The 27,865-nt window shown below is 37.1% G+C and overlaps 1 protein-coding gene across 1 annotated transcript; it reads right to left on the reverse strand.

The window, feature by feature from the left end:
• Positions 1-24,147: 24,147 nt before the first annotated feature.
• On the reverse strand, positions 24,148-27,411 carry croc (forkhead box protein crocodile). The gene has a single exon (XM_073980272.1). The coding sequence runs from the start codon at positions 26,864-26,866 to the stop codon at positions 25,196-25,198; it is 1,671 nt and encodes a 556-aa protein (XP_073836373.1). The 5' UTR covers positions 26,867-27,411; the 3' UTR covers positions 24,148-25,195.
• Between the last annotated feature and the right edge of the window lie 454 nt (positions 27,412-27,865).

The raw sequence follows: 27,865 nt of genomic DNA on the forward strand, positions 1-27,865 counted from the left end.
AGCCTTCAATTTGTTGTCTACTAATATAACAGGAAATATGGTACCAAATGTAACAGAATAATATTAAAGTATTATTAACTTATTAATTGGGAGTCATCGTTGTGCAATGGTTAGCATCCCCACCTTGTACACCACAGAACGTCGGTGGCTCAACGCATGACCATTAGGGTAATGACTTTTTTACAACCTCATATCCATGTATCATAGCGTGATGAGTTGCGTCATAAGATTACATAAAATCTTAATTATAAAGGGATTCGATAAACAAAAGCTTACACACAAAAGCTTTTAAAGTTTTTATTTTTCAGAATTTTTCACCATTTCCGCCTTGCTGGCCCTTGAAACAGTTTATGTTACCTTTTCTTAAGTAAATTATATTTTTATTGCATCGAAAATTAGTCGGGAACTGCAAGTGACTATAAATAAAACATCTTCGGAAATGTTGGTGTCAATATGAAATTTTGGCATTATGTTAAATAATGACTTGAGGCATGCATTAATTTCATCTGCTGGAATAGTATAACTGAAAGTGTTTGTCTGAAATCTAAACGTGAATTGCTCTTAAATCCTTCAAGAATCGTTCTAAAGCTTCTTGGGAATTTTTATGTGCCATCGTTCCAGATGATAACTTCTATTTAATATTGCATGTGTTCAAGTCAATCAAAAGAATGTCCAGTATCAAATTAAGGGTCGACTGTGTCGTCCTTGTACCTTCTTATAATGTATACCTGATGAAGCTATAGCTATTGATATGTTGCCTTCTAATTTAAAGACTTGCTTTCCAATAAGATCAAAGCTTCGTTATGCATAACATCTGGTATTTCCATTGATTTCTAACATATTTCAGAAATTGGGAGTGATCGGGTCTTAATGCTAAAATATGTAACACGGGTTGGGAAAACGGACACGTTCGTAAGTTTATATAGCCTATTTCCGCCACTGGCTAACCCTGTAGATCATCTGAAAATGAATTGGAAATCGGTTCAGAAGTTTTGGAGATATAACGTATTTAAAAAATGTGCGTGCTAAAAGTGTTTTGAAATAAGGAGGGCATTGGGGAGGTACCCCGTCCCCTCCGATTCAAAAAAAATCAATTCAAAAAAATATATAGCCTATTTTCACCACGGGTATTCATGGTGGGCCATTGCTGTACATTCTCGGAAAATCGGATCAGTACTTCCAGAGATATAACATACTTAACAAAGTGGGCATGGTCGGGTCTTTAAGCCCTAAATAAGTACCTAGGGTCGGAGATTCAACCACCGTTGTCTCGCAAATTTATTTTCTAAGCCGTATGTGAGTAAGTTTTACAAAGACAGAGTTTTAATAAAATAGGGCAAAGAGGAGGTACCCCGCCCCCTCAGAAATTCAACAAAATATGTAGCCTATTTTCATAAGATAGCATTATTTCATATATTATAAAAACTAGTAAGAATGGCGTTGAGTTCGGCCGGGCCGAAGTAAGATGGAAAAATTAGTTTCCTTTCGTTACTGAGGAAGACTAATTACCAAATGTCAGCAAATTTCGTCAACCTATACCGACAAATTCCTGTGGAAAGTTTTTAGACTCAAATAAGACTAATTTCCAAATTTCCAATATTATGCTAATATAATGAGACTAAAACTTAAAAAAATCCGAAAATCAAGGGGTATGCTTTTATAGGAGATAAAGGAAGACGTGAACCTATACTAATAATTCTTTTCAGGAATCCTTTATAACCCCCTAGAAGACTAAATAACAAAATTCAGTCATTTCGGTGGGATATTGACGTCACAACCTTTAGAATTACGAAAATCGGGAGGTACCGTTCTATTGGGGCTATATTAAAGTGTGGACCTATACCGACAATTTTCGCATGGAAAGTTTTATACCCCAAATGAAGACTAACCACCAAAATTTAGCCACTTCGATGGATTATTGTGGCCATAACATTCAAAATACCGAAATTCGGGGGATACCGTTCTATGGGGGAAAGTTTTATACCAACAACAAAGACAAAGTACAACATTTCAGCTATTTCGGAGGAATATTGAGGCCACAACCTTCAAAATAACGAAAATCGGAAGGTACCCATCTATGGAAACTATATAAAGGCGTGGACCTATACTGACAAATTTCATTTGGAAAGTTTTAAACCCCAAATCAAGACTAAATATCAAATTTCCGCCATTTATGTGGAATATTGATGCCGCAACCTTCAAAACACCGAAAATTGGGAGGTACCGTTCTATGGGTGCTATATGAAGGCGTGGGCCTGTACCAACAAAATTTTGGGGGAAAGTTTTATACCCCAAATGAAGATTAAATACCAAATTTTAGACATTTCGGTGGAATATTGAGCCCAAAATACTTAAAAATACCAAAATTCGGGAGGTGCCGTTCTATGGGGGCTATTTGAAGGCGTGGGCCTATACCGACAAAAATTCTTGGGGCAAGTTTTGTACCCCCAGCGAAGACCAAATACCATTAAAAAAAATTTTAGCCATTTCGGTGTGATAATGAAGCTAAAACCTTAAAAATACCGAAAATCGGGCTGTACCGTTGAGTGGGGGCTATATCAAAACGTGGACCGATATAGCCCATTTGCAATACCAAACATCCTATGAGTAATAAAAACTTCTATACCAAATTGCAATGCTCTAATCTAAATATCGTTTATTCGATTGAAACAAAAAAAGTTCAGGCACAAATCGATTTAAAAACAAGTAAGAAAAGTCTATAGTAGGACGGAGGCGACTATGGGATACCCTACACCACTATCCCTGGACAATCGCTCTCCACGGAACTTCTTTTCAATGATTGTGAAAATTTAATTATCAAATTATGACCAAAACCAAAAAGTTATCTAGCATGACAAAGACATTTTTGTAGCAGGAAAGGAACAGTTAGTTCACGTAAAATGTAATGAAACCCACTTATGTAGTACTACTACTTCGCTTCTCCTTCCTTCATCATAAACTCAAACTTTGTTTAAAATTTTGGGGGTTATTATTTTGACCTACAGAGCCGCTACAAAATTGGTTAAAATTTTGTTTTTGGCCCATTTCACCCCCTGAACATTTCAAGTTCATCACCAAAAACTAATCATTTCAATTCTGGCCCGAATCCAACCTCCTTAAAAAATTTACATCAGAGGAAAGGTCATTAGTTATATTCCATATGTAGGCTACTTTGCGAAATATACATGTCCTCAAGGAATTAAAATATCGACCAAAAATACAATTTTTATATTTTTCATTCAAAAGTAATTAATGGTCCATTTCACCCGCTAAAGAATATCAGATCATCATTCAAAATTATAGGCATCTTTTTCGACCTATACTCTAACCCGGTGCAAAATTTCGTGACTATTGATGTATAATTGCGACTTCTAGCGAGTTTATTATTACACTACAAACAAATAACGGAATATGTTAGGCTGTAACTCTGTTATCTAATCATGCACACCAACATAATTGGCATCAATTGAAAGGTCAAGCGTTCCACTTTCAAGTATATCTCACTTGTCCGGAATGTCACTTCCAGGAATTAAGATATAAGCTGTATATTAAAAATTTTAACAATTTTCACACAAAAGTTTTGGTCCATTTAACACTCTAAATATTATCCGATCGCCATCTTAAATTGCAAGCTTCTCCTTTGTGATATACTCTTACCTTATTTAAAATTACGCGTTGATCGTACTATTATTGAGACCTGCAGAGCCGCTAGAAAATTGGATAAATATTATGTTTTGGTCCATTTCACCCGCTAAATATTTCACGATCATCACTAATAAGAATAGGGATCTATTCTGATCTGAACCCGACCTATATACAAAATTTGGTGACGATCGGTCCATTATTGCGGCCTGGAGCGTGTTTACAATTTATAATGGACAGACGGACGGACGGACGGACTGACGGACGGACACACATCTCAAAATCGCTTTATCTCGTCGAGATATGAAGATTGGTATACCACATTGGGGGTCTCCGACGAATATTTCGCGGTGTTACATGAATTTTTACCAAAACAAACTTATAATACCCTTTTCCACATTGTGGTATAGGGTATAAAAATTGAAAAAATGTATGAAATGAAAAAAAATCTCAAAAATTATTTCCTGTTATTATAATTAAGTTTTTATCTAATCTTAGGTAAAAGCTCATCAAAATATGATACAGGGATACGAGGTTGTAAAACAGTCATAACCCTAATATACATATTTTATGAACCCTTAGAAGAAACATATGATCATTGTCCTGCCCAATTATTCTAGGCGATTTTAATGCCAAAATCGGAAATACCTTTATACCTTTGCCCCAACAGTCACGACATTCAGTATCCTCTGTGAAACGTCAGGCAATGGAATGAGGTTGATATAGTTCTTAGTATCAAACAAGTAAAAAAGTATCAGTCGGCTTTGCCGACAGAGATATACCCTCAGCCTGTGTATATCGAAACAATTTTTTCCCAAAAAACTTATGTATTTAGGAGGTTTTAAAAATGTTGGGCCGACAAAAATGTTGATTAGGATTAAAGATCAAAAGTTTTGCGGAGGAGATACTAAAAGGAATGGATCGACATTGACCTTTATGGAAGTGCCAAGAAGTATGGACTCGCCCCTGAAAAAACTTTTACCATCATAATTGAGGCAGCGAATGCAAGTTGCTTCAACAAAAATAAAAGTGATTCGATAGCAGGTCTTAAAGTGAACTTATCCGAAATTTTGTTTGGGAGGTACTGGATGAAGTGGACAAATTTAGTCCATATTTGAACCTGATCTATATCTGGTAGATATATTAAGATGTGTAAAGTATAGACCAATTCCGCCACTCCCTTCAAGAGTTACCGTACGAACAATTATTCCGAACATTTTTGAAATTTTGTGGAGGAGGTACCTGAAGGAGAGGACCGATATGGCTTATCTTCGAACTTAAACTATGTTTGGACAAAATATTACTAAGGCAAAATTTTGGACCCAATCAGCAGATCCGTTGGAGAGTTATCTTGCGCTCCAACCACCTAACACGGTGTCATAGGGGCTTTTTGAAACTTTCAGGCTATTTTCTCAGGAAGTTTGGACTTTCCCCTGATGAAACTTGTACCGTCGTATGGGGGGCAGAGAATACAAGCTCATAAAACAAAAATCAAAGCGATTCGAGAGCAGGTCCTAAACCGAACTTATCCGAAATTTTGTGTGGGAGGTACCCGAAGGAGTAGACCTATTGAGTCCATATTGGAACCTCATCTAAGTCTGGTACATATATCACGATGGACAAAGTATGAACCAAATCGGCTACCCCCTTCAAGAGTTATCGTGCGCACAAATTTTCCGAACATTTTCGAACTTTTGTGGGGGAGGTACCGGAAGGAGTGGACCGATATAGCCCATCTTCGAACTTAAACTAAGTTTGGGCAAAATATTACGAATGTCAAAATTTGAACCGAATCGGTTCATCCGTTCGAGAGTTATCGTGCGCTCCAGCCAGCGGGACAGACAGACAGACAGACGGACGGACATGGCTAGATCGACTCCAAATTGTCTGAAACACATTTCCTCCAAACATACTTGGGGTCTAAAACCATTATTTCGATGAGGCACATTTTCATCGTATCAAAGTGTATATACCCTCCTTAGCCTAAAGGCTGAGGGTATAAACATGGTAGTTAGCAGTACCAGATTTAAGTATCTCGACATTCATAAGGTAACCTGACTATCTACAGACCAAACAAGTAAAAAAGTATCAGTCGACTTTGCCGACAGAGATATACCCTCAGCATGTGTTCATTAAATTTTTTTTTATTTTCAAAAGAAAGTATGTATTAAGAGGGTTTTCAGAAATTTGGGCGTATGAACTTGGTAACAAAAATATGGATTTGGATTCAAGTTAAAACGTTTTGGGGTGGAGGTACCTAAAGGAATGGACCGACACAGTATTTTTTTTTTTTTTTTAATCATTCCTACCAACATTTCAGTTGGTCACCATTTAATTTAGAGCTTTTGGGCCTTTTTATCGGGAAACATGGATTTTTCCACGAAAAACGTAACATCGCTGTAAAGAGAGCCACTAGGAGTACCTTCAGTAAAAATGTCCAAGGGATCCTCGGTTAGACCCCTCACCGCACTTTAACAAAAATGTTGAACATTTGTGTGGGTAGTACCCTAAGGAGTGGACCGATAGGGTTCACTTTTGAACATAAATTAAGTATGGACAAAATATTTCTACATCCAAAGTTTGGGCCAAATCGGTTGCTCCGTTAGATAAATCACGTGTGCCATTTAGCGAATATTTTCGAACTATTGTATGGGAGGTACCAGAAGAAGTGGACCTATAAGCACCATCTTCGAATTTCATATAATATTCGAACAAATATTACGATTTGCAAAGTGCTTTCAGATCGGGTCATTTCCTCAAGAAGTATGGACTTGCCTCTCAAAAATTTTGTATCATTGTAATAGGGGAGAAAGCAGTTTAAAAACAAAGCCGCGTCTCGTCAAACAAAAATCACACTATAAAAACACTGATACTACCCGTGGCTCCGAAGCATGGGTACTTGCGTAAGCAGATATGGCAGTGAGTGCTTGGTGTATTTGAGAGAAAAATTCTTCGAAAGATCTACGGGCCAATTTGCGTTGACGGTGAATATCGATGTAGTATGAACCACGAACTGTTTCCACTTTAGAACGACATCAGTATAGTTAAACGTATCGAGATACAACGATAGCATTGGCTAGGTCATGTCATAAGAATTAGCTATGTTGGACCCGCTAAAAGGCCATATAAATATGGCCGCATGAAGGTACACGCAGAACTGGAAGGCCAAGGTTTCGATGAACTAAGCAAATAGAAGAGGAGAAAGCAGGTTTCGAAATTGAAAAGGTGAAGCAACAAATAGAGAGGAATGGAAACATTTTCTTAATTCTGCTTATATGACAAATGTTCTGTAGAGGGACAATTAAGTAGTATTTTTTTAAATCCAAGTTTTCGATCTCCAAATATTTTTTTAAAGAAATCCGCGTTTTGGTCCTCCAAATATTTTTTTAAAAATTCGCTCATGTATTTGGAGGACCAGATATTTTTTTAAAAATTCACGTTTTGGGTCACCAAATATTATTTTTGAATATACAAGTTTTTTTTTTAAATCGGTGTTCCGATCCTCCGAATATTTTTTCAAAAATCCACCTTTTGATCCTCCAAATATTTTTTTTTTTTCAAAAATCCACTTTTCGGTCCAAATTTTTAAATCCATGAAGGGTCCTCCAAATATTTTTTAAAAAAATCCAAGTCTTAGTATCCAAATATTTTTTTAACAATCAACGTTTTAGTCCTTAAAAATATTTTTACAAATCCACGTTTTAGTCCTCCAAATATGTTTTTAAAATCCACATTTTAGTTTTCCAAATATTTTTTTTTAAAAATTTACGATTTAGTCCTCCAAATATTTTTTTAAATGTGGATTTCCAAATATTTTTTTTTTAATCAACGTTTTAGTCCTCCAAATATTTTTTTAAATTCACATTTTAGTCCTCCAAATATTTTTTAAAAAAATCCGCGCTTCAGACCTTCATTTTTTTAAACCCATTATTACTCCATTTTTTTTAAATCCATGTTTTTAAAAAAGTCCATGTCCTTCAAATATTTGTTTAAATCCACATTTCTTAAATACACATTTTAGTTCTCCAAAATTTTTTTAAGAATTCCACGTTTTAGTCCTCCAAATATTTTTTTAAGAATTCCACGTTTTAGTCCTCCAAATATTTTTTATAAAATCCACGTTTTAGTTCTCCAAATATTTTTTTTAAAAAATTCACATTTTGGTCCTCCAAATATTTTTTTAATCCACGTATTAGTCCTCCAAACATTTTTTAAAAAAACCCACAAAGTTGACGAACCCCGCAAACGTTTTAAGGACCATGATCTGCGAATCTGCACCTGGAATGTTCGCACTCTTTATAGAGAAGGTGCAGTCTTCGCATTGGCAGACGTACTTGAAAAGTACAAGGCCGATATTACTGCCATACAGGAAATACGATGGATTGGGAAAGGCGTCACAACAACACAACGCACTGTATTATAGCTGCCATGACGTAAAGCATGAGTTTGGTTGCGGATTTGTAGTTAGTCGGAGACTAAAACATCTGGTATCCAGCTTCACTCCAGTGAATGAAAGACTTGCTGCAATTCGAATAAAAGCTAAATTCTTCAACATCAGCTTTATTTGCGCTCATGCTCCGACTGAAGAAAAGGACGAACAGACCAAAGATATATTTTACGAGCGCTTAAAAGAAACATATGACAGTTGCCCTGTCCATGACATTAAAATCATTCTAGGCGATTTTAATGCCAAATATCTTTGGCCCAACAGTCGGGAAATTCAGCCTCCACAGTGAAACATCTGACAATGGTATGAGGCTGATAAGGGCACCTGGCTGTCTCCAGATCAGAAAACAAGAAATCAAATTGATCATGTTGTGATAGATGGAAGACATTCATCGAGCGTGTTGGATGTACGATCGTTCCGAGGCGCAAACATTGATTCGGACCACTACTTTGTTGCAGCAAAGGTACGTACCCGTCTAAACGTTGCAAATAAAGCACGAACAGACACAACGCGGAAGTTGGACATCGATAGGCTGCAAACACAACAGATAGCCACAGCATATTCTACTCAACTAGCCCAATTACTTAACGCGAGCACTCCTTGTCCCGATAACATAACAACACAATGGCAACATATTGCCCACTCCATGCATACAGCCGCAAAATCCATACTTGGATTCCAGAGACCTCCACAAAGGAATTCATGGTATGACCAGGAGTGTCGTGCTGCTACCGAAGAGAAAAATGCGGCATATAGAGCTACTTTACAATCAGTAGAAATGGAAAAGCGGGAGTGTGAAAAAATCGAGATGTACAGGAGCCAGAATGAAGTCCGAAAGTTCTACCAAAGAGTGAAACATCTAACAGATGGCTTTGGTATAGGCACATCCTCCTGTAGAGACCAGCAAGGTAATCTGGTAACAGATACAGATAGCGTGCTCAGGATATGGAAGGAACATTTCTCCAATCTGCTGGTATCCAATAGTAGCGAAGACGATGATACCACAGATCCAATCCCAGAAGATGGTATAGAATGTATACCGCCCGGCCAAGATGAGGTAAAAACAGCAATCAACCGGCTGAAGAATAATAAAGCAGCAGGAGCCGATGGCTTACCAGCCGAGCTGTTTAAAACCGGAGGCGACGCGCTGATAAGGTGTATGCATCAGCTAGTTAGCACCATCTGGCAGGAAGAACGCGTACCCGACGATTGGAACCTGAGTATCCTATGTCCCGTCCACAAGAAAGGAGATAAGACTGTATGCTCCAACTATAGGGGCATAAGTCTTCTCCCTATTGCCTATAAGATAGTGTCAGGAATATTGTGCGAACGACTTAAGCCAATGGTCAACGAAATAATTGGACCATACCAATGTGGCTTTAGACCTGGCAAGTCCACCATTGACCAGATATTTACCCTGCGGCAAATCCTAGAGAAGACCCAAGAGATGCAGATCGACACATTTCACCTTTTTGTCGATTATAAAGCAGCATTCGAAAGTCCCCTCCGATCAAAGGTATTCCTCGCAATGTCTGAATTTGGTAACCCAGCAAAGCTCATCCGGCTTTGTAAGATGACTTTAACTGATACTAGGTCCTCAGTTAAAATTGGAAAGAACCTCTCCGAAGAATTTTGTACCAAAAGAGGTTTCAGACAAGGAGACAGCCTTTCGTGTGACCTATTCAACATTTTGCTGGAAAAGGTAATACGAGATGCAAATGTCAAAAGAAATGGCACAATTTACACCAATAGGTCGAAGCAGAATCTGCGAAAATGGATCTGGCGGTAAACGGCGAAAAGACAAAATTGATGGTGTCGACGCGCAAAGCGTCCATAGAGCTCGGACCAACTGTGGAAGTTGGTACCTACAATTTTGAGGTAGTTAAAGACTTCGTCTACCTCGGCACTGCCATAAACACAACAAACAACATCAGTTGTGAAATAAGAAGAATTGTATTGGCCAACAGATGCTACTATGGTCTAAGTAAGCAATTTAAAAACAAAGCCACATCTCGTCAAACAAAAATAACACTATACAAAACACTGATACTACCCGTGCTAATGTATGGCTCCGAAGCATGGGCACTTGTGTAAGCAGATAAGGCAGTGCTTGGTGTGTTTGAGAGGGAAATTCTTCGAAAGATCTACGGGCCGATTTGCGTTGATGGTGAATATCGACGTCGTATGAACCACGAGCTATATAAGCTATACAAAGACATGAATATAGTTAAACGTATCGAGATGCAACGATTGCGTTGGCTAGGCCATATCATGAGAATGAGCGATGATGAACCCGCTAAAAAGGCGTATGAATACATGCCACATGGCGGTGCACGCAGAATCGGCAGGCCTAAGCTTCGATGGAGCATACAGGTGGATGAAGAAATGAAAAGGCGCTGTATTCCAAAAAGTCAAGCGAAAAACAGAGAGGAATGGAGATCTTTTCTTAGTTCGGTCTATGGAACAAATGTTCTGTAATGGGCCAACTAAGTAAGTAAGTAAGTTCTAGTCCTCCAAATATTTTTTTAAAAAAAATCAACGTTTAAATCCTCCAAATATTTTTTTTAAAACACGCGTTTTAGTACCCCAAATATTTTTTTTTAAATCCAAGTTTTAGACCTCCAAATATTTTTTTAAACTCCAAGATTTAGTCCTCAATTTTTTTTTATATCAACGTTTTAGTGTTCCACATATTTTTTTAAAAAATCAACGTTTTAGTCCTCCAAATATTAAAAAAACACATTTTAGTCCTCTAAATATTTGTTTTAAAAAATCCACGCATTAGTTCTCCAAATATTTTTTTTAAAAAAAATCCACGTTTCAGTCCTTCAAATATTTTTTTAAATCCACGCTTTAGCACTCAAGATATTTTTTTAAAAAATGCATGGTTTAGCCCTCCAAATATTTTTTTTACCAAATCCACATTTTTGTCCTCCAAATATTTTTTTAATTCACGTTTTAGTCCTTCAAATATTTTTTTAATCCACGCTGTAGACCTCCAAATCTTTTTGTTTTTAAAATCCACGTTTCATTCCTCCAAATATTTTTTAAAAGATTCACGTGTTAGTCCTCCAATTTTTTCTTTTTTTGTAATCCTCGTTTTAGATCACCAAATTTTTTATTAATCCTCTGTTCTGTCTCTCGATTTTTTTAGATCCGCGGTTTTTTTTTAATCCTCAAATTTTTTAAATTCACGTTCTGTTCTTAAATTTTTGTGGACACCAAAAATTTAAAAAAATGTATTTCGTCCTCCAAAAGTTTTTTAAAACGGCCCACGATGTTTCCCCAACCATTATCTAAATGATCTACATAAATTTTTTGTTGGCCAGGATTTGCCTAATGCCCCTTTATCATCTAGTTTCCTACCTTTTAACCCAAATATTAATAATCTTCAATTCTTGTTTTTTCAACAAAACCAGTTATTTGTGTTCTTAAATACCGGACCAAACACCTGATTGTTTGCCAGACTTCTAGGTATAATTATAATTTCATTGTGTATGAGCATGGATTCAAGTGTTTGTCATCTGTGTTTGTTAACTCATTCTTTAGGAACCAATTTATCTAGTCCGTTTGGTACGGTTGGACAACTTTCAATGACCATAAAACAAGACAAAATCATTTTACTACAAAAAATGAAAAAAAAAAATAATTCAAACAACAATAAAATCATTTCATCAAAGTAATTGTGTCTGGCGCCAGTCTTGGCCAAAATCATCATCATCTGTGTCCAAATTTATCGTTGTCAATTGGACCTTAATTTTTTTGCCACTCATCATCATCGTCGTCATCATACTTTGCAATTGAAATTTGTTTTTATGCTTATAGACGTGGTTATAATAGTTTTGTTTTTTTGCCAACATTATTTTGTTTTCTTCCCCCTTTTTATTGGGCGTTGGATTTCGTTTATTGTGATGTAAGAGCGAGCCATGTAGGTATTTGGCATTTGGAATTTGTTGGCACTTCACTTTGTTTTGTACTTTTAGTGTGGAATTTTGTTGAATATGGCATCAAAGTAAATAACTTGATTGGCTCCATAGATGCTGGGGGATCTTATTTTTGCGACATATGGACAGACAAACAGATCATTCAATCATGTCTTCAATTGTCCATTATCAATCCAAATTGTTTGCTTAGTGAATGTTATATCGATTGCATTTTGTGTTTTTAGTTATTTTTATTAAATTTTTCATAATTTTTCAAGTATTGTCGCAAAAGATTTCTTTAATACCACCTCCAAAATGGAGAAAGTTAATAGCTAAGCGTTGTTGTTGGAGTGATGTTTCTTTACAATACAGTTTTTGTCTACACCCTTTAATAACAAAAAAAAAACTGCAGCTCCTGGTAAAATAGAACATTCATAACTTTCTGAAAGAAAGGGTGCTTCTATAGACCCTTTCAAAAGGAGAGAGTGCTTCTATAGACCCTTTCAGAAAGAAATAGTGTTTCTATAGACCCCTTCTGAAAGAAAAGTTTCTTCAATAGATACTTCTGTAGACCCTTCTGAAAAAGGGTCCTTCTAGACCCTTCCTGAAAGAAATGTTGCTTCTATAGACCTTTTCAAAAATTGAGGGTGCTACTATAGACCCTTTCAGAAAGAAAGGGTGCTTCCATAGGCCCTCTCTGAAAGAAAGTGTGCTTCTATAGATCCTTTCAGAAAGAAGGGGTGCATCTATAGGCCCTCACTGAAAGAAAGGGTGCTTCAATACGCGGTCTCTGAAAGAAAGGGTGCTGCTATAGACACTCTTTGAAAGAAAGGGTGCTTTAATAGACCCTCTTTGAAAGAAAGGGTGCTTCTCTATACCATTTCTGAAAGAGAGGGTGCTTCTGTAGACCCTTCCATAAAGAAAGGGTGCTTTTGTAGACCCTTTCAGAAAGAAAGGGTGCTTCTGTAGACCCTTTCAGAAAAAAAGGGTACTTCTGTAGACCCTTTCAGAAAGAAAGGGTGCTTCTGTAGACCCTTTCAGAAAGAAACGGTGCTTCTGTAGACCCTTTCAGAAAGAAAGGGTGCTTCTGTAGACCCTTTCAGAAAAAAGGGTGCTTCTGTAGATACTTTCAGAAAGAAAGGGTGCTTCTGTAGACCTTTTCAGAAAGAAAGGGTGCTTCTGTACACCCTTTCAGAAAGAAAGGGTGCTTCTGTAGACCCTTTCAGAAAGAAAGGGTGCTTCTGTAGACCCTTTCAGAAAGAACGAGTGCTTCTGTAGACCCTTTCAGAAAGAAAGGGTGCTTCTGTAGACGCTTTCAGAAAGAAAGGGTGCTTCTGTAGACCCTTTCAGAAAGTAAGGGTGCTTCTGTAGACCCTTTCAGAAAGAAAGGGTGCTTCTGAAGACCCTTTCAAAAAGAAAGGGGGCTTCTGTAGTCCCTTTCAGAAAGAAAGGGTGGTTCTGTAGACCCGTTCAGAAAAAAAGGGTGCTTCAGTAGACCCTTTCAGAAAGAAAGGGTACTTCTGTAGACCCTTTCAGAAAAAAGGGCACTTCTGTAGACCCTTTCAGAAAGAAGGGGTGCTTCTGTAGACCCTTTCAGAAAGAAAGGGTGCTTCTGTAGACCCTTTCAGAAAGAAAGGGTGCTTCTGTAGACCCTTTCAGAAAGAAAGGGTGCTTCTGTAGACCCTTTCAGAAAGAAAAGGTGCTTCTGTAGACCCTTTCAGAAAGAAAGGGTGCTTCTGTAGACCCTTTCAGAAAGAAACGGTGCTTCTGAAGACCCTTTCAGAAAGAAACGGTGCTTCTGAAGACCCTTTCAAAAAGAAAGGGTGCTTCTGTAGACCCTTTCAGAAAGAAAGGGTGCTTCTGTAGACCCTTTCAAAAAGAAAGGGTGCTTCTGTAGACCCTTTCAAAAAGAAAGGGTGCTTCTGTAGATCCTTTCAGAAAGAAAGGGTGCTTCTATAGACCCTTTCAAAAAGAAAGGGTGCTTCTGTAGACCCTTTAAAAAAGAAAGGGTGCTTCTATAGACCCTTTCAAAAAGAAAGGGTGCTTCTATAGACCCTTTCAAAAAGAAAGGGTGCTTCTATAGACCCTTTCAAAAAGAAAGGGTGCTTCTATAGACCCTTTCAAAAAGAAAGGGTGCTTCTATAGACCCTTTCAAAAAGAAAGGGTGCTTCTATAGACCCTTTCAAAAATAAAGGGTGCTTCTATAGACCCTTTCAAAAAGAAAGGGTGCTTCTATAGACCCTTTCAAAAAGAAAGGTTGCTTCTATAGACCCTTTCAAAAAGAAAGGGTGCTTCTGTAGACCCTTTCAAAAAGAAAGGGTGCTTCTATAGACCCTTTCAAAAAGAAAGGGTGCTTCTATAGACCCTTTCAAAAAGAAAGGGTGCTTCTATAGACCCTTTCAAAAAGAAAGGGTGCTTCTATAGACCCTTTCAAAAAGAAAGGGTGCTTCTATAGACACTTTCAAAAAGAAATGGTGCTTCTATAGACCCTTTCAAAAAGAAAGGGTGCTTCTATAGACCCTTTCAAAAAGAAAGGGTGCTTCTATAGACCATTTCAAAAAGAAAGTGTGCTTCTATAGACCCTTTCAAAAAGAAAGGGTGCTTCTATAGACCCTTTCAAAAAGAAAGGGTGCATCTATAGACCCTCCCTTAAAGAAAGGGTGCTTCTATAGACCCTCTCTTAAAGAAAGGGTGCTTCTGTAGACCCTCTCTTAAAGAAAGGGTGCTTCTATAGACCCTCTCTTAAAGAAAATGTGATTCTATAGAACCTTTATAAAAGAAATGGTGCTTCTATAGACCCTCTCTGAAAGAAAGGGTGCTTCTATAGACCCTCTTAGAAAAGGGTGCTTCTATATAGGGTCCTATAGGCCCTTCTGTAAGAAAGAGTCCATCTAGACCCTTCCTGAAAGAAAGGGTCCATCTAGACCCTTCCTGAAAGAAAGTCTCCATCTATACCCTTCCTGAAAAAAGGGTCTATCTAGACCCTTCCTGAAAGAAAGTCTCCATTTATACCCTTCCTGAAACAAGGGTACATCTAGACCCTTCCTGAAAGAAAGGGTGCTTCTATGGACCCTTTCTGGAAGAAGGGGTGCTTTTATAGACCCTTTCAGAAGGAAAGGATGATTCTCTAGACCCTATCTGAAAGAAAGAGTGCTTCTCTAGACCCTTCCTCAAAGAAAGGGTGCTTCAGGATGAGATTTGGATTCTATAGACCCTTTCACAAAGAGAGGGTGCTTCCATAGACACTTTCAGAAAGAAAGGTTGCTTCTCTAGACCCTTTCTCAAAGAAAGGGTGCTTCAGAAAGAGAGGTGGATTCTGTAGACCCTTTCAGAAAGAAAGAGTGCTTCTATAAACCCTCTCTGAAAGAAAGGGTGCTTCTATAAACCCTTTCAGAAAGAAAGGTTGCTTCCATAGACCCTTTTTGAAAGAAAAGGTCTTCTATAGACCCTTTCTGGAAGAAGGGGTGCTTTTATAGACCCTTTCAGAAGGAGAGAATGATTATCTAGACCTTTTCAGAAAGAGAGGGTGATTCTCTAGACCCTTTCTCAAAGAAAGGGTGCTTCCGAAAGAGAGGGTGCTTCTATAGACCCTTTCAGAAAGAAAGAGTGCTTCTATAAACCCTATCTGAAAGAAAGGGTGCTTCCATAGACCCTCTCTGAAAGAAAAGGTTGCTTCTATAGACCCTCTCTGAAAGAAAGGATGCTTCTATAGACCCTTTCTGAAAGAAAGTGTGCTTTTATAGACCCTCTCTGAAAGAAAGAGTGCTTCTATAAACCATTTCTGAAAGAATGAGTGTTTCTTTGTACCCTTTCTGAGAAAAAGAGTGCTTCTATATACCCTCTCTGAAAGAAAGGGTGCTTCAATAGACTCTCTCTGAAAGAAAGGGTGTTTCTATGTACCTTTTCTGAGAGAAAGAGTGTTTCTATATACACTCTCTGGAAGAAAGGTTGCTTCAATAGACCCTTAATAGATACTTTCTTAAAGAATAATCATTGTGGTGTCCTGTCCGATAAATGACATATTCAGGCAACCATTTCCCTTGCCCATTTTCCTATCATCGCAACCGTTAACCGTGGAAAAAATGGCTAGACCACCTTAAGCAGTGCAACTTTGGCACAGTATTGAGTAAATTGTGGGCTTAACCGTTGCCCACAATTTACTCAATACGGGAGAGAACGATGGTAGAATTTTAAAGCCTTGACAGTGTCATATCCAAAGAGGTGCGTGCGTTATTTTAACCGGTAGTTCATAAAGCACTCGAATAGTGTGCTACGCCGTATAAGACCATTGTCGGCCGTGGAGTTACCCAGTTACCCCCACCATTTACGATTAGCGATGTTGTAATTGTCATCCGAAATCACACAAGCGCTGGGCCTTCACAGAGCCTGTCTCCTGATTCTTTACAGACACAACCGGTCCAGGTTAAAGAATTTTTGAATCTGGACACAGAGGAACCAGAACCAGATAACTGAAAAAGATATTCGAACGAACATACATAAATATTTGCCTTGCTACTACAGCAAAAACATGGAACTGCCTTAAAATCTGACTTTTTATTGCAGGATTAAAGGATCGGTATTATTTGCATTATTATTAAATTTATTTCAATATTTGCTAAATAATTGTAAACTCACGCTCACAGAAATGCCACTGGAACACAATTACCAAGCTACAAAGAATGGGGAAATATAAATACACAGATATACACACTTAACTCTTATCAAATTCCAGCCATTTCTTCATCGGCAAGAGAAACACGCGCCTTGGCACGTTTACGCATCACCACTTAACCAAATATCCTTGAGGCTACAATGTTGTAAGCGGTGAAGAGTAAAATACACAACGTGAAATGTAGTAATGAACAAAAATAGCACTGGAAGTTATGTGGCCAGTTATCATCATCCTTCATTCATCTTACAATTGTATCATGCCAGCGCAGTTACAGCATTCATACCTCAATTATTATTTCAAACCGAAACGCACACACACACACACTCGAATATGCATAAATAAAACACTCCTCCACACAGTTACACATTGGTGAAATGCCAAGGCAAGAGTATTCCATTTTAATCTTTCTTTTCAATTCTGTTTCCTCGGACACTGATAATTTTATTGTAAATGTTGCGGTTGGAACAATGCGTTGGCGTGTGGCATTAATCAAGGAGACTCCTTTGTTTTCCGAGTTCCTCTGATATTTTGTCTTGTGGGCTACCGACTTTAAAATTAAAGTCAAATATGAAACAATAAAAGATTATTGGATTGTATTTTCCAAAGACAATTACTTTTGTAGTTCCTCTTTTGTGGTATGCATTTTCCATTCGAACCAGATAATTGAGTTTTCATAACCAGCCATGCACGCAGCACAAAAGAAGGATTTACTTTTGTATTCATAAACCTCAGAGCAGAGTCTTTGTTTGTGAACTATGTATTGTGATATTGTGATATTTTTTTCTGAATTTGCATACAAATTCAATACAATAAATTATATTTGCAATTGTTCAGGGTTTAAATGTGGCGCCACCTGACCAAATCAATATTTAAGCTACTGATTCATATACAAAGATCTACTTACAGTTGATTTTCTTTTTGCATAAAAATATCAATGTACCTGTAAAACAAGTAAGAAAGTATCAGTCAGATGTGCTGACGGGGATGTACCCTCAGCCAAACACAATAATTATGCCGTATATAAAATATGCACATTTCGATTTTGTATCTATAGAGTTTGCTTTAAAACCTGTATGTACCGTAATGCGGGGCGAAAAATCATTGGCATATACGAAACATTTTTAATAACAAAATTTCTTCATAAAGGACTCGAAATATTAAATTACGTCAAACTAAGTTTGGAAGAAATGTTTAAAAAAGTTTTAGAGTTATTTCCACAATATCCATTTTGAATGTGCCGGCTGGGTTTTGGAGCTTTTGGGCCATTATCTCAAGAAGTATTGACTTACTCCGAAAAAAATGTAGCGTTGTAAATGAAGCCGCTAGCAGAACCTACTGCAACAAGTAAAAAAGTGTCAGTCGGCTTTGCCAACAGAGATATACAATCAGCCAATCATCTAAGACAAATCGAATTTATTTAGTGACTTTTCAGAATTTTGTGGCCCCCTTTGCCGAACAGAAACTAAGTTTGGACAAAATATGACAAACGTTTTGGACCAAATAGGTTGAACAGTTCGGCCGCTACGTATGGTTACATAGGGGTTTTTTACACTTCTCGGGCTGTTTTTTCAAGAAGAAGAACGTTTATCGTCGTAAGGGAGGTAACGAAAGCAAGTTGCACCAACAAAGGTCAAAGTGATTCGAGACCAAGTCTTAAAGTGAACTTATCCAAAATTTTGTGGGGGAGGTACCCGAAGGAGATGAAGAATATAGTCCATATTTGAACATAATTTATATACGGTAGATATATTAGGATATGCAATGTATGGACCACATCGGTCACTATCATCAAGAGTGTGCACAATTTTTGCGAACATTTTTGAACTTTTGTGAGGGAGGTACCTGAAGGAGTGGACCGATATGGTTTATCTTGGAACTAAAACTATGTTTGTACAAAATATTACGAAGGCCAAATTTTGTACCAAATTGGCAGATTCGTTCGAGATTTATCTTGCCAACCACTACACGTGGTGTCATAGGGGTTTTTTGCTCAGGAAGTATGGACTTGCCCCTGATGAAACTTGAACCGTCGTATAGCGGACAGTGAATACAAGTTGCTACAACAAAAATCAAAGCGGAGGTACCCGAAGGAGTGGACCAATTGGGTCCATATTGGAACCTCATTTAAGTCTGGTACAAATTTCACGATGTAAAAAGTATGGGCCAAATTGGTTACTCCCTTCAAGAGTTATCGTGCGCACAAATTTTCCAACCATTTTCGAACTTTTGTGGGGGAGGTACCGGAAGGAGAGGACCGATATAACCCATCTTAAACTTAAACTAAGTTTGGGCAAGATATTACGAAAGCCAAATTTTGGACCGAATCGGTTGATCCATTCGAGAGTTATCGTGCGCACCAGCCAGCCAGACAGACGGACGGACATGGCTAAATCAACTACAAATTGTCTGAAACACATTTCGTCCAAACATACATACTTTGGGTCTAAAACCATTATTTCTATGAGGCACATTTTGCCCGTATGAAAGTTTATATACCCTCGTTAGCATAAATGCTGTGTGTATAAAAAGAGGTCGGAATTATTCATCTATTTTAGTTAAATATCAAGAATATATACACTTTATAAGGTCTCCAATGAATATTTCGATGTGCTACAAAAGAAATGAAAAATTTAATTTGTATTTGTATAAAAAGCTTTTGGACAAAGAAGCAAAATCAGTTGCCGTTTTATTTAAGGGGAAGCGAAAAAAGTAAACTCAACATTCTATAATTTTCTATATAATTTCTTTATATTATTGTTTTACACAAACAATAAATGAATTTTATTTATTCTAGGATATTTTGCACTGGTTGCTTCTTTATTTTATTGCACCTTTAGAGGGATTTAAACACATACCGAAGAAAGTCTTTAAATTTAATCCAAAGCACTACATCAAAAGACGTACTGCGGATTCAAAATGGACTGCATACTAGCCGTAAGCTGTGGAGCAAAATTGAGTGCTTTCTATCCGCGCCCTCTCTTGTAAAATTCCTCAGTGAATTTGTATTTGTACCAGTGATCAAATTGCATCCATGCAAACTTATTTTTGGATACTGTGGAACTTCCGATCAAAAAATGCAAAAATGCAAATACATTTTAAACCGAAGAGGTTTATGTCTTTGTGCATTTGTATGTAACATGCAAAAGAAAGTGAGATAGACCCATAGCTCTTTTAGGCATACATATGTCCGTCCGTCTGTCCACATTTCTTTTTTTTTATAATCAAAGTCGCATTTATTGTCCGAAATCGGTTCTGATTTGGATATAGCTCCCATATATTTTCGCCCGATTTAATATATATATAATGCACCGATCACGCAATGTAGGTATATCCAATTTTAAATAAAATTGGAATATGAGACAGAATTGTGACTAAAGACATGGTAACAAAATTTAATTTAAATCGGTTCGGAGTTAAATATAGCTCCCATATATGAAATTTGAACAGATATCGAGCTGTATATATAGCAATACTCACCTATTAACTAGCTTATAACCCGTTATATGTACCGGAAACATTTATCATAATTTGAAAACTTTTCTATCATGATTGTGACTTTTTGTAGCATGGAAGTTAAAGGTAGTTTTTTTACAAACAACGCAAAACGATAAAGGAACCCACTTACTTGCTGAACAGTAGTTTCGTTATAGAACCAATACATGGATATAATTTTCATTAAGAGAGAGAGAGGTCAAGAGTTTGCCTAGTCTAGTTTTCGTAATTCGGAATATGTGTGAATATACCCCCAAAAATTTAATTTAATTGTAATTTTCACCCGTTAATACTATGCAAAATTATTGACATTGTCCTTGACCAAAACTCTTACCTCGTGAAAAATTTGCCAGTATTGAACTATAACCAGCTTGGTTGGTCCACTTGCAAGCTTTTCTGTCGTAATTTCAAAACTAACTTACAATTTCTCAAAACTAATCATTTGAAAAGGCCATGTTTACATTAGAGCTTTTTGATGGGTTAACCTTCTTTATGAGGTTTTATTTATGTTTCAATATATCGTTTTTAGAGCCTGTTTTAAGTATATAACATTTACCGAAAATTCGCGGGTTTGGCAGTGGGATTGCGGGAGTGTAAAATAAGCGGGTAATTCGGGAATACCCACCCCGGCTATAGTCCAGTGAAAATAAAGATTTCAAAATTGGCATAACATCCGAAATTTTAGCGAAGGTATTGAAATACTATGATAAGTTATAGGTCTGCGTTGAAAAATTCCTAATTTCCTAGTTTGCTCATGTAGGATTAATATGACTTCTATTAAAGAAAATTAGACTTATGATGTATTTCCTCCACCACAAAAGTTCGAAAATGTTCGGAAAATGTGTGCGCACGATAACTCTTGAAGGGAGTAACCGTCCGAATGGGCAACGGACGGTTACATCCTAAATATTGCGAAGGAGGCTGAATATAAAGGTCTGGGATTTTTTCTCGGGGCAAGCGATTGGACAAATTCATAAAGTTAATGGAATTATGGATCGTTTCTAGTAGCGTAACGTATTAAAAGGCGTGATATTGGCGTATATGTATTATGTATCGAAAGCGGTTAAGGAGTGATTCCAAAACAATTCGACAGAAGTTCTTTATTGGCCTGCCCAATCCCCCGATCTTAGCTACCGATTGGGACTTGTGGGAGATCGTTAACTCAAAAATCAAACGAAAAAAATGAAACACCAAAGAAAATTTCTTTGAAGCCGCAAAAATAGCCTTCGAAGCAATATCGCCTTTAATAATTTATGATGTAATATCGTATACATATGTATACAAGGTATGCGTATGTCATCCAGAGTAAAGTATACGTAACAAAATATTGATTTCACCCATGGTAGAATCATTACAAGGTAGGGCATAGCAAACAGCTGATTACAATTTTTTTCTATTGGTTTGCTTATTCTATCAAATCAGTATACACAAATTGTGTTTGTATGTGTACGGTTTTGAAAAATATGACAACATATTTCATACATATTAAAATTCAGTCGAAATGAAAGTTGTTATTACATCATTTATAACTTATATTTATGACAACGTTGTGATGAAACAAACTTTTGAACATATACAGAAGCTAACTCTGTAAAGAAAACTTAGCCTCCCATTCATTTTTCGTGTTTTTATTTAGTGATCCAAAATATCAAATATACAGTGCAACCTGTTGCATATTCAGTTATGGTAATTCTGACACATTTTTTGAGTTACCGACAAAAATCGTTAAAATTAAAACGCACAATTATGAATGAAAAGTTCAAATAAAAGTTGACAACACTCTTGCTATCGGTAGAACTTTACGACTACTTTTTATTCGTCGCTAACTTACCGAAAAATATCGTTAATTACCGAAATTATAAGCATTTTCATTTTACCAATTTTTGTCGGTAACTCAAAAAATGTGTTAGAGAATCGCACTACAGGCCTTGTTTTTCACAATTTGTTCGAACATGACCTACCTTCCAAATTATTGTACAATGGATTTCACCATTTTTTTTTTTTTTTTTTTTTTTGATTTTAACCTTTTTAATTGAATACCACATTTCTAAAGGCCTGGGTACATAAGCTGCCTTGCCTGGTGGCCTTGCTTTTCTGCTTCATTTTTGACATAATAAAAATAAAAGAATAAAGAAGGCCGAGCAAATTACGAACTGGGTTGCCCTTTTCTTTTTTATTCTTTTATCAGAAGCAAGCGATGTAAGCAGGCGAGGCAGCTTATGTTCGCAGGCCTTTAAGTTTGTGTTTTTCAATAACAAAAATATGGAAAACTGGATGCATTATGATAACTCAACCTTGGCCAACCTACTTTGCATCAATGTAAAGATGATATCTTGTTCTTCCATTGATAGGCTTTGCCGTTGGAATAAATCTACAGGAAGCCGCAAAGAAAAAATTGAATTTTTCTCCACATGAGTTTTTTGCCCATTCCGACCCCTGAATATTATCCGACCATCACCAAAATCATTAGCATACATGATTACATAAAATTTTAAAAATGGGAGGCATTAACGAATATTGAGAGATCTCCGTTGTTTAACAACCTACGCCAACCTACTTTGCATCATTGTAAAGGTGGGATTTTCTTCTTTCATAGTCAGGTTTTGCTTTTGGAAGGTACCCAACCAAGGCTTTGATATTAATCATTACAATTAAAATTGCAAAACTGAATGTTGGGTTTGATTACCGATTATTGCGAGATCTCCGTTGTTTGACCACCTACGCCAACCTGCTTTACATCGTTGTTAAGGTCCCAGCAAAAAGTTTGCATCCGCGGATTCAGTTGAATCACTACAAGTGTACAGTACAAATTCATAGAAAAAGATGTACTCCAACATCTTTTTCTTTGAATTCACCTATGAATTTTACAAGAGAGCGCGCAGCTAGGATGTACTCCAATTTCGATTCACATCACAGCTTTGTATTGAATTTAAAGGTTCTCTTCGGATTGTGTTTTTTATTAATCTAAAGATGCAGTAAAAATGCAAGCCAATGCGTAATATCCCAGAATAAATAAAATGCATTTATTACTTTTGTAAAACATGAATACAAAGAACTTTATTATATAAACTCAAATTAAAAAAGCTTGCATTAAATTCAATCACATTTGAGCTTACTTCCTCCGTCCTCCACTTAATCCAAGCGCATCTGATTTTGCGTCATCATCCTAAAGCATTGGTGATCACTTATTTACGGTAGCGTAAAAACAAACCACACGTTTTCTCTCTTTATTTCTCATTTTTATTTAATGGGGAGAGTGTCTTACCACTACTAATACACGAACTATTCTGAGCACCCTTGTCCTAAAGGTTTTTTATTTTGACTTCCCATCACTAGTTCAGCTTTCGACATGGACTCAAACTCCACTCCATTAAAAATTACCGCCTCGTGATTTACCGCAAAAATGTTCGAAACTGAAGTTGTTATTTCTTTATTTTATAACAAATTCTTAGAACTGCATACACTCTTTTTTATTTGTGGTAGAAATTATTTCGCCAGCGGCGGGTAGGGATCAACCAACTGTTCTTTTTTTGTAGGGATCTCTAAAGCAAATGCTTATATATTGTATCCAACGGATTGCATTTTTCATAACTCCGTGTGGACTGCATCGAAGGATGTTGTGAAATCATAAATTCATATTCACAACTTTGATATATCCCTTATAGGTTTTGTAATCCTCTGTTTTTAAAAGAGTCATTTGAGAATATAATAAAAATTCTATTGATAAATACAGAAAAAAATCGCTCGAATCGATTCCGACGGAAGCAAAAATTGGCTAGACTCCAATTCCAGACAACGACTCTGAAACCATGGTGTAAATTATAAAAGAAAAATCCAACCATCTGATTGTAGCCCCATCAAAATTTAATAAATTGAATATTGCATTTGTCTTAAATCCCAATTTATGCTATATGCAATTAGATTTTTAAGTAAAAAGACTGGTAATTTTTTTGTTTAACATACACAGAGTGTTTTTGCTAATATCGTATATTTGTTTAAAGTTTTTTTGTTTTGAAGTTTTGGTTTTATAATTTTAAAAAGTATTTTTTTGTTTTCGTTTTTTTTCTGGTGTTTGTGTTCGTTCTTTTTTATAATAACATTATTTGTTTACGATTACACTATAATTATCAATATTATTATGATTAAAAACTACATCTTAAAAATAAACTATAAATTTAAAAATACAACTATGTTAAATTACTTTTATTTTTTACAGCACTTGTATATTTTTTAATAATTATTTATATTTATACAAAAAAAATTATACAGCTTGTAATCGAAGGGAAAAAAATAAAAATGAGATACATTTGAAGTTGGTTGAGATGTGAAATGGGTAAAATAATAATAATGAAATAAAAATTATAAAATAAAAAATAAAACATTCAAATAAAAAAAACAAAAAAACTAGAAATAAAATTAAATTAACATTGATTTTCAATTTTTTGGGATATGCCATTAAAATGAAATCTATAAAACCGACACTGTTAAATTAACCGGCGGTTAAGAGATTGAACTTGGATATTTTTATAACAAAGAGAACTTTGAGTTTAGTGAAACTAATAAAACAAAATTTTCAAATTAAGCTTTAAATTAAAAAAAGAAGAAGAATGGATGCTGTTAACGAAAACGATTTTTCTGACATGCGATGTGAATTGTATGCCGAGTTTATCTACATTTAGCCGTCGCTTAACATTCACCTTTTCTTCATTAATCCATGAATTAAATACAATCCACAGCTCTTTGGATTTTTTTGGATCAAATGTTTCCCTACCTTTAACTGCTGCAGTTAAAATGCAAATTTGACTTATGTTTAAATATTTACATAATTTTTACAAAACAATTTGAATTTAAATGCTTTGGATTTCCTAAGCATCCATCCATCGTCTGAAAGTCCGGCACACACTCTAACACAAGTGTCCATTATTTCTTCGAAAACAAAAGAAATTTTTCAAACTTGATTAAATGCCCGACGAAACAAATCCCTGGATTCACTGGAGAAGTTTAGATGCTAGTTCCGGCTTAAACTCCATATTTAATACCATAATCCTGATAATGACCCACATGAGATCTGTAGTGAGAGAGATTGCTTAGATTACTGAGATTTCCCAAATTCCCGCTTAGAGCGTGATGATGATGATGGTGGTGATGATGTGAACTGATTAAGGCAGCGGCGGCGGCGTTGGAGGAGACAGCTGAACTTGAAACGGCAGGAGCTGGTGGACTGGCAGATTGTATGCTACCCGCCGGACTACCGGTGTCCATGTGACAAACTTGATTTTGTTCGAAGATCATGTCACGGAAACCCAATGAGGTGTGGCCAGCGGCTAGGGAATTGGGGCTGCTGGTTACCGTTGAATGATGATGTTGTTGATTATTTTGATTATGCCCATTGTTGTTGTTGTTGGCCGATTGGCTTACCAGGCCCGAGTTGTTGCTGCTGTTGTTGGTTTGCGTGGGTGTACCATTGACGGAGGAGGAATTGTTTAGCGGCTCTGAGGGTGGTGTTTCTGGGGTATACCAACCACCATGAGCCGGACCATGGGGTGTTGATATGGCTGTGGGCGAATTACCCGAAGAGGTGGTTGTGGTGGTTCCAGAACTGATGCCACCTAATTGCACACCATTATGACTGGCACCACCAGGTGTCAGCGGATGGCCATGCGGCACATGATGATGATGGCGTAACTGTTGGGCATGATGGGCAGCGGCGGCATGATGGGCATGCATTTGACTGGAAGCGGCCACACTGAGATTCTCATCATTCAAAGGATGATGGGCATAGGAATAGGCGCTGGGATGTAGACGTGGATTATAGACATTCATCAGGGAATCGACGGTAAAGCCGGGATGATCCACTGCCCCAGCAGCTGTCAAGTGATTCATTTGAGCCAAACTATCGTGACAGGAGTTGAGCACACTTAAACCTGCAGCCATGCCATCCTTGCCGGTGAGACAACCTAAATCCATGCTTAGTGGTTCCTTTTTAAAGTGATGGGCAGCAGCGGCATGATGGGCTGCGGCAGCATGATGAGCCGCATGATGGCCCATGCCCACCATGTGTTTGGCATCAATCAAACCATTGGCAGTCATGATTTTTAGCGGTTTAATTTCAGCCAATTTTTCATTCATCATGGCCTGGCGTTTCATGGCTTCCTCCTTCTCGCGCAAGACATCCTTCTTCTTGAAACGGCGACGTCTACGCAAAAATGAGCCATTATCAAACATGTTGTAGGAATCGGGGTCCAAAGTCCAATAGGATCCCTTGCCAGGTTTCTTATCATCTCGAGCTACCTTGACAAAGCACTCGTTGAGGCTGAGATTGTGGCGTATGGAATTTTGCCAGCCTTGTTTGTTGTCACGATAATAGGGAAACCTTTCCATGATGTACTGATAGATGCCATTCAATGTGACCTTCTTATCGGCGGAGTTTTGTATGGCCATGGCAATTAGGGCTATGTAGGAATAGGGAGGCTTTACAATTTCCTTGTTTTGATGTGGAGCTCCCAGACCATAGGCTGAGGCGGGATAGGAATAGCGGGAGTATTGGTCGTAGGCATAATGGGCGGCGGCGGCAGCTGATGCGGTGGTCATGGCTCCAGCGGTGGCCGCTGCAGCTGCCGTCGATGAATAGCCGGCGGTTTGTGCATAATGACGCGAAAAGGTGTTCTGATCGGTAAATAGGGTATGCATGATGGCGATGCTGTTGTTGTCCGTTTCTGCTACGATGGTTATTTGTTGTTTTAGGTTTTTGGTGGTTGTTTCAATTAATTTAATTAAATTCTTTTTTACTTCTTTAATTATTTAAACATTATTTGTTAAATTTTTAGTTTTTCATTAATTTTTTCAAAATTTTTCAAATCTTTTTTTTCAGTTTCCACAAATTTTTATTTTCATTTAAATTTTGTCACAAATTTTAATTTGTTCTTCCACAGTTTCTCTTAATTTTTCCACTTATTAATTTTGCGAAAAAATATTTTTATTTTTAATTATCCGTATAAATATTTTCCTTGTTTTTTGTCTTTGTTATTTTTTATTTCGTTTCGTATTTTCTTTACGTTCGTTTGGTTATGCCGTAGGGAAAGTAAAACACACAGTTTATTTGAAGAAAATATTCTTTGATTTTTCTATTATTATTTTTTCTTATTTTTCATAGCCACTGAGGAGCAAAGTATGTTTGCTTGCGTTACAACTCCTTGCGTTGCGTTCGCTTTAGTAACACGTCAGACACTGAATCTGTGACTGAAACAACATTTGCCATGAGTCAGTACGGATACATGAAAATCTCTACACACCGATGCCATCGTCAATGGTACAACAAGCACCCGCACAATTCATCAATCCCACTGTATCCGTGTGTTATATCTCTGTGTGTGTGTGCTTGCTTAGAGGGTGCTCACAGGCAGCTTAGCCATTCACAGACTCTTGTCAATGATTGGGAGAACTGAAATTGCTGACGATGATGATGATGGGTGTTGTTTGTATAACAGTGTTGTTGTTTTTATAGCACAATTTCACCACTACCAGGGACAGGCAGGCCAAGTATGCACACCCAGGCCTTGCCTGCACTCTCATTCATCCACTCAAAAGGTACCAAACCAACAACAAAATTATTGGAACTCTTTGGGATTAGCTAGCTTCATCGGTGTGTGTGTGCGGGCATGGTGGTTTGGTATTGGAAAAATATTTTCT

The sequence above is a fragment of the Musca autumnalis genome, unplaced genomic scaffold (genome assembly GCF_047663935.1).
Source record: "Musca autumnalis isolate F117 unplaced genomic scaffold, ASM4766393v1 scaffold_4, whole genome shotgun sequence".
Classification (NCBI taxonomy): Eukaryota; Metazoa; Arthropoda; class Insecta; order Diptera; family Muscidae; genus Musca; species Musca autumnalis.

Bases quoted from the DNA above. Each gene is read 5' to 3' on its own strand.
- croc (XM_073980272.1), bottom strand. From the start codon at position 26,866: ATGCATACCCTATTTACCGATCAGAACACCTTTTCGCGTCATTATGCA.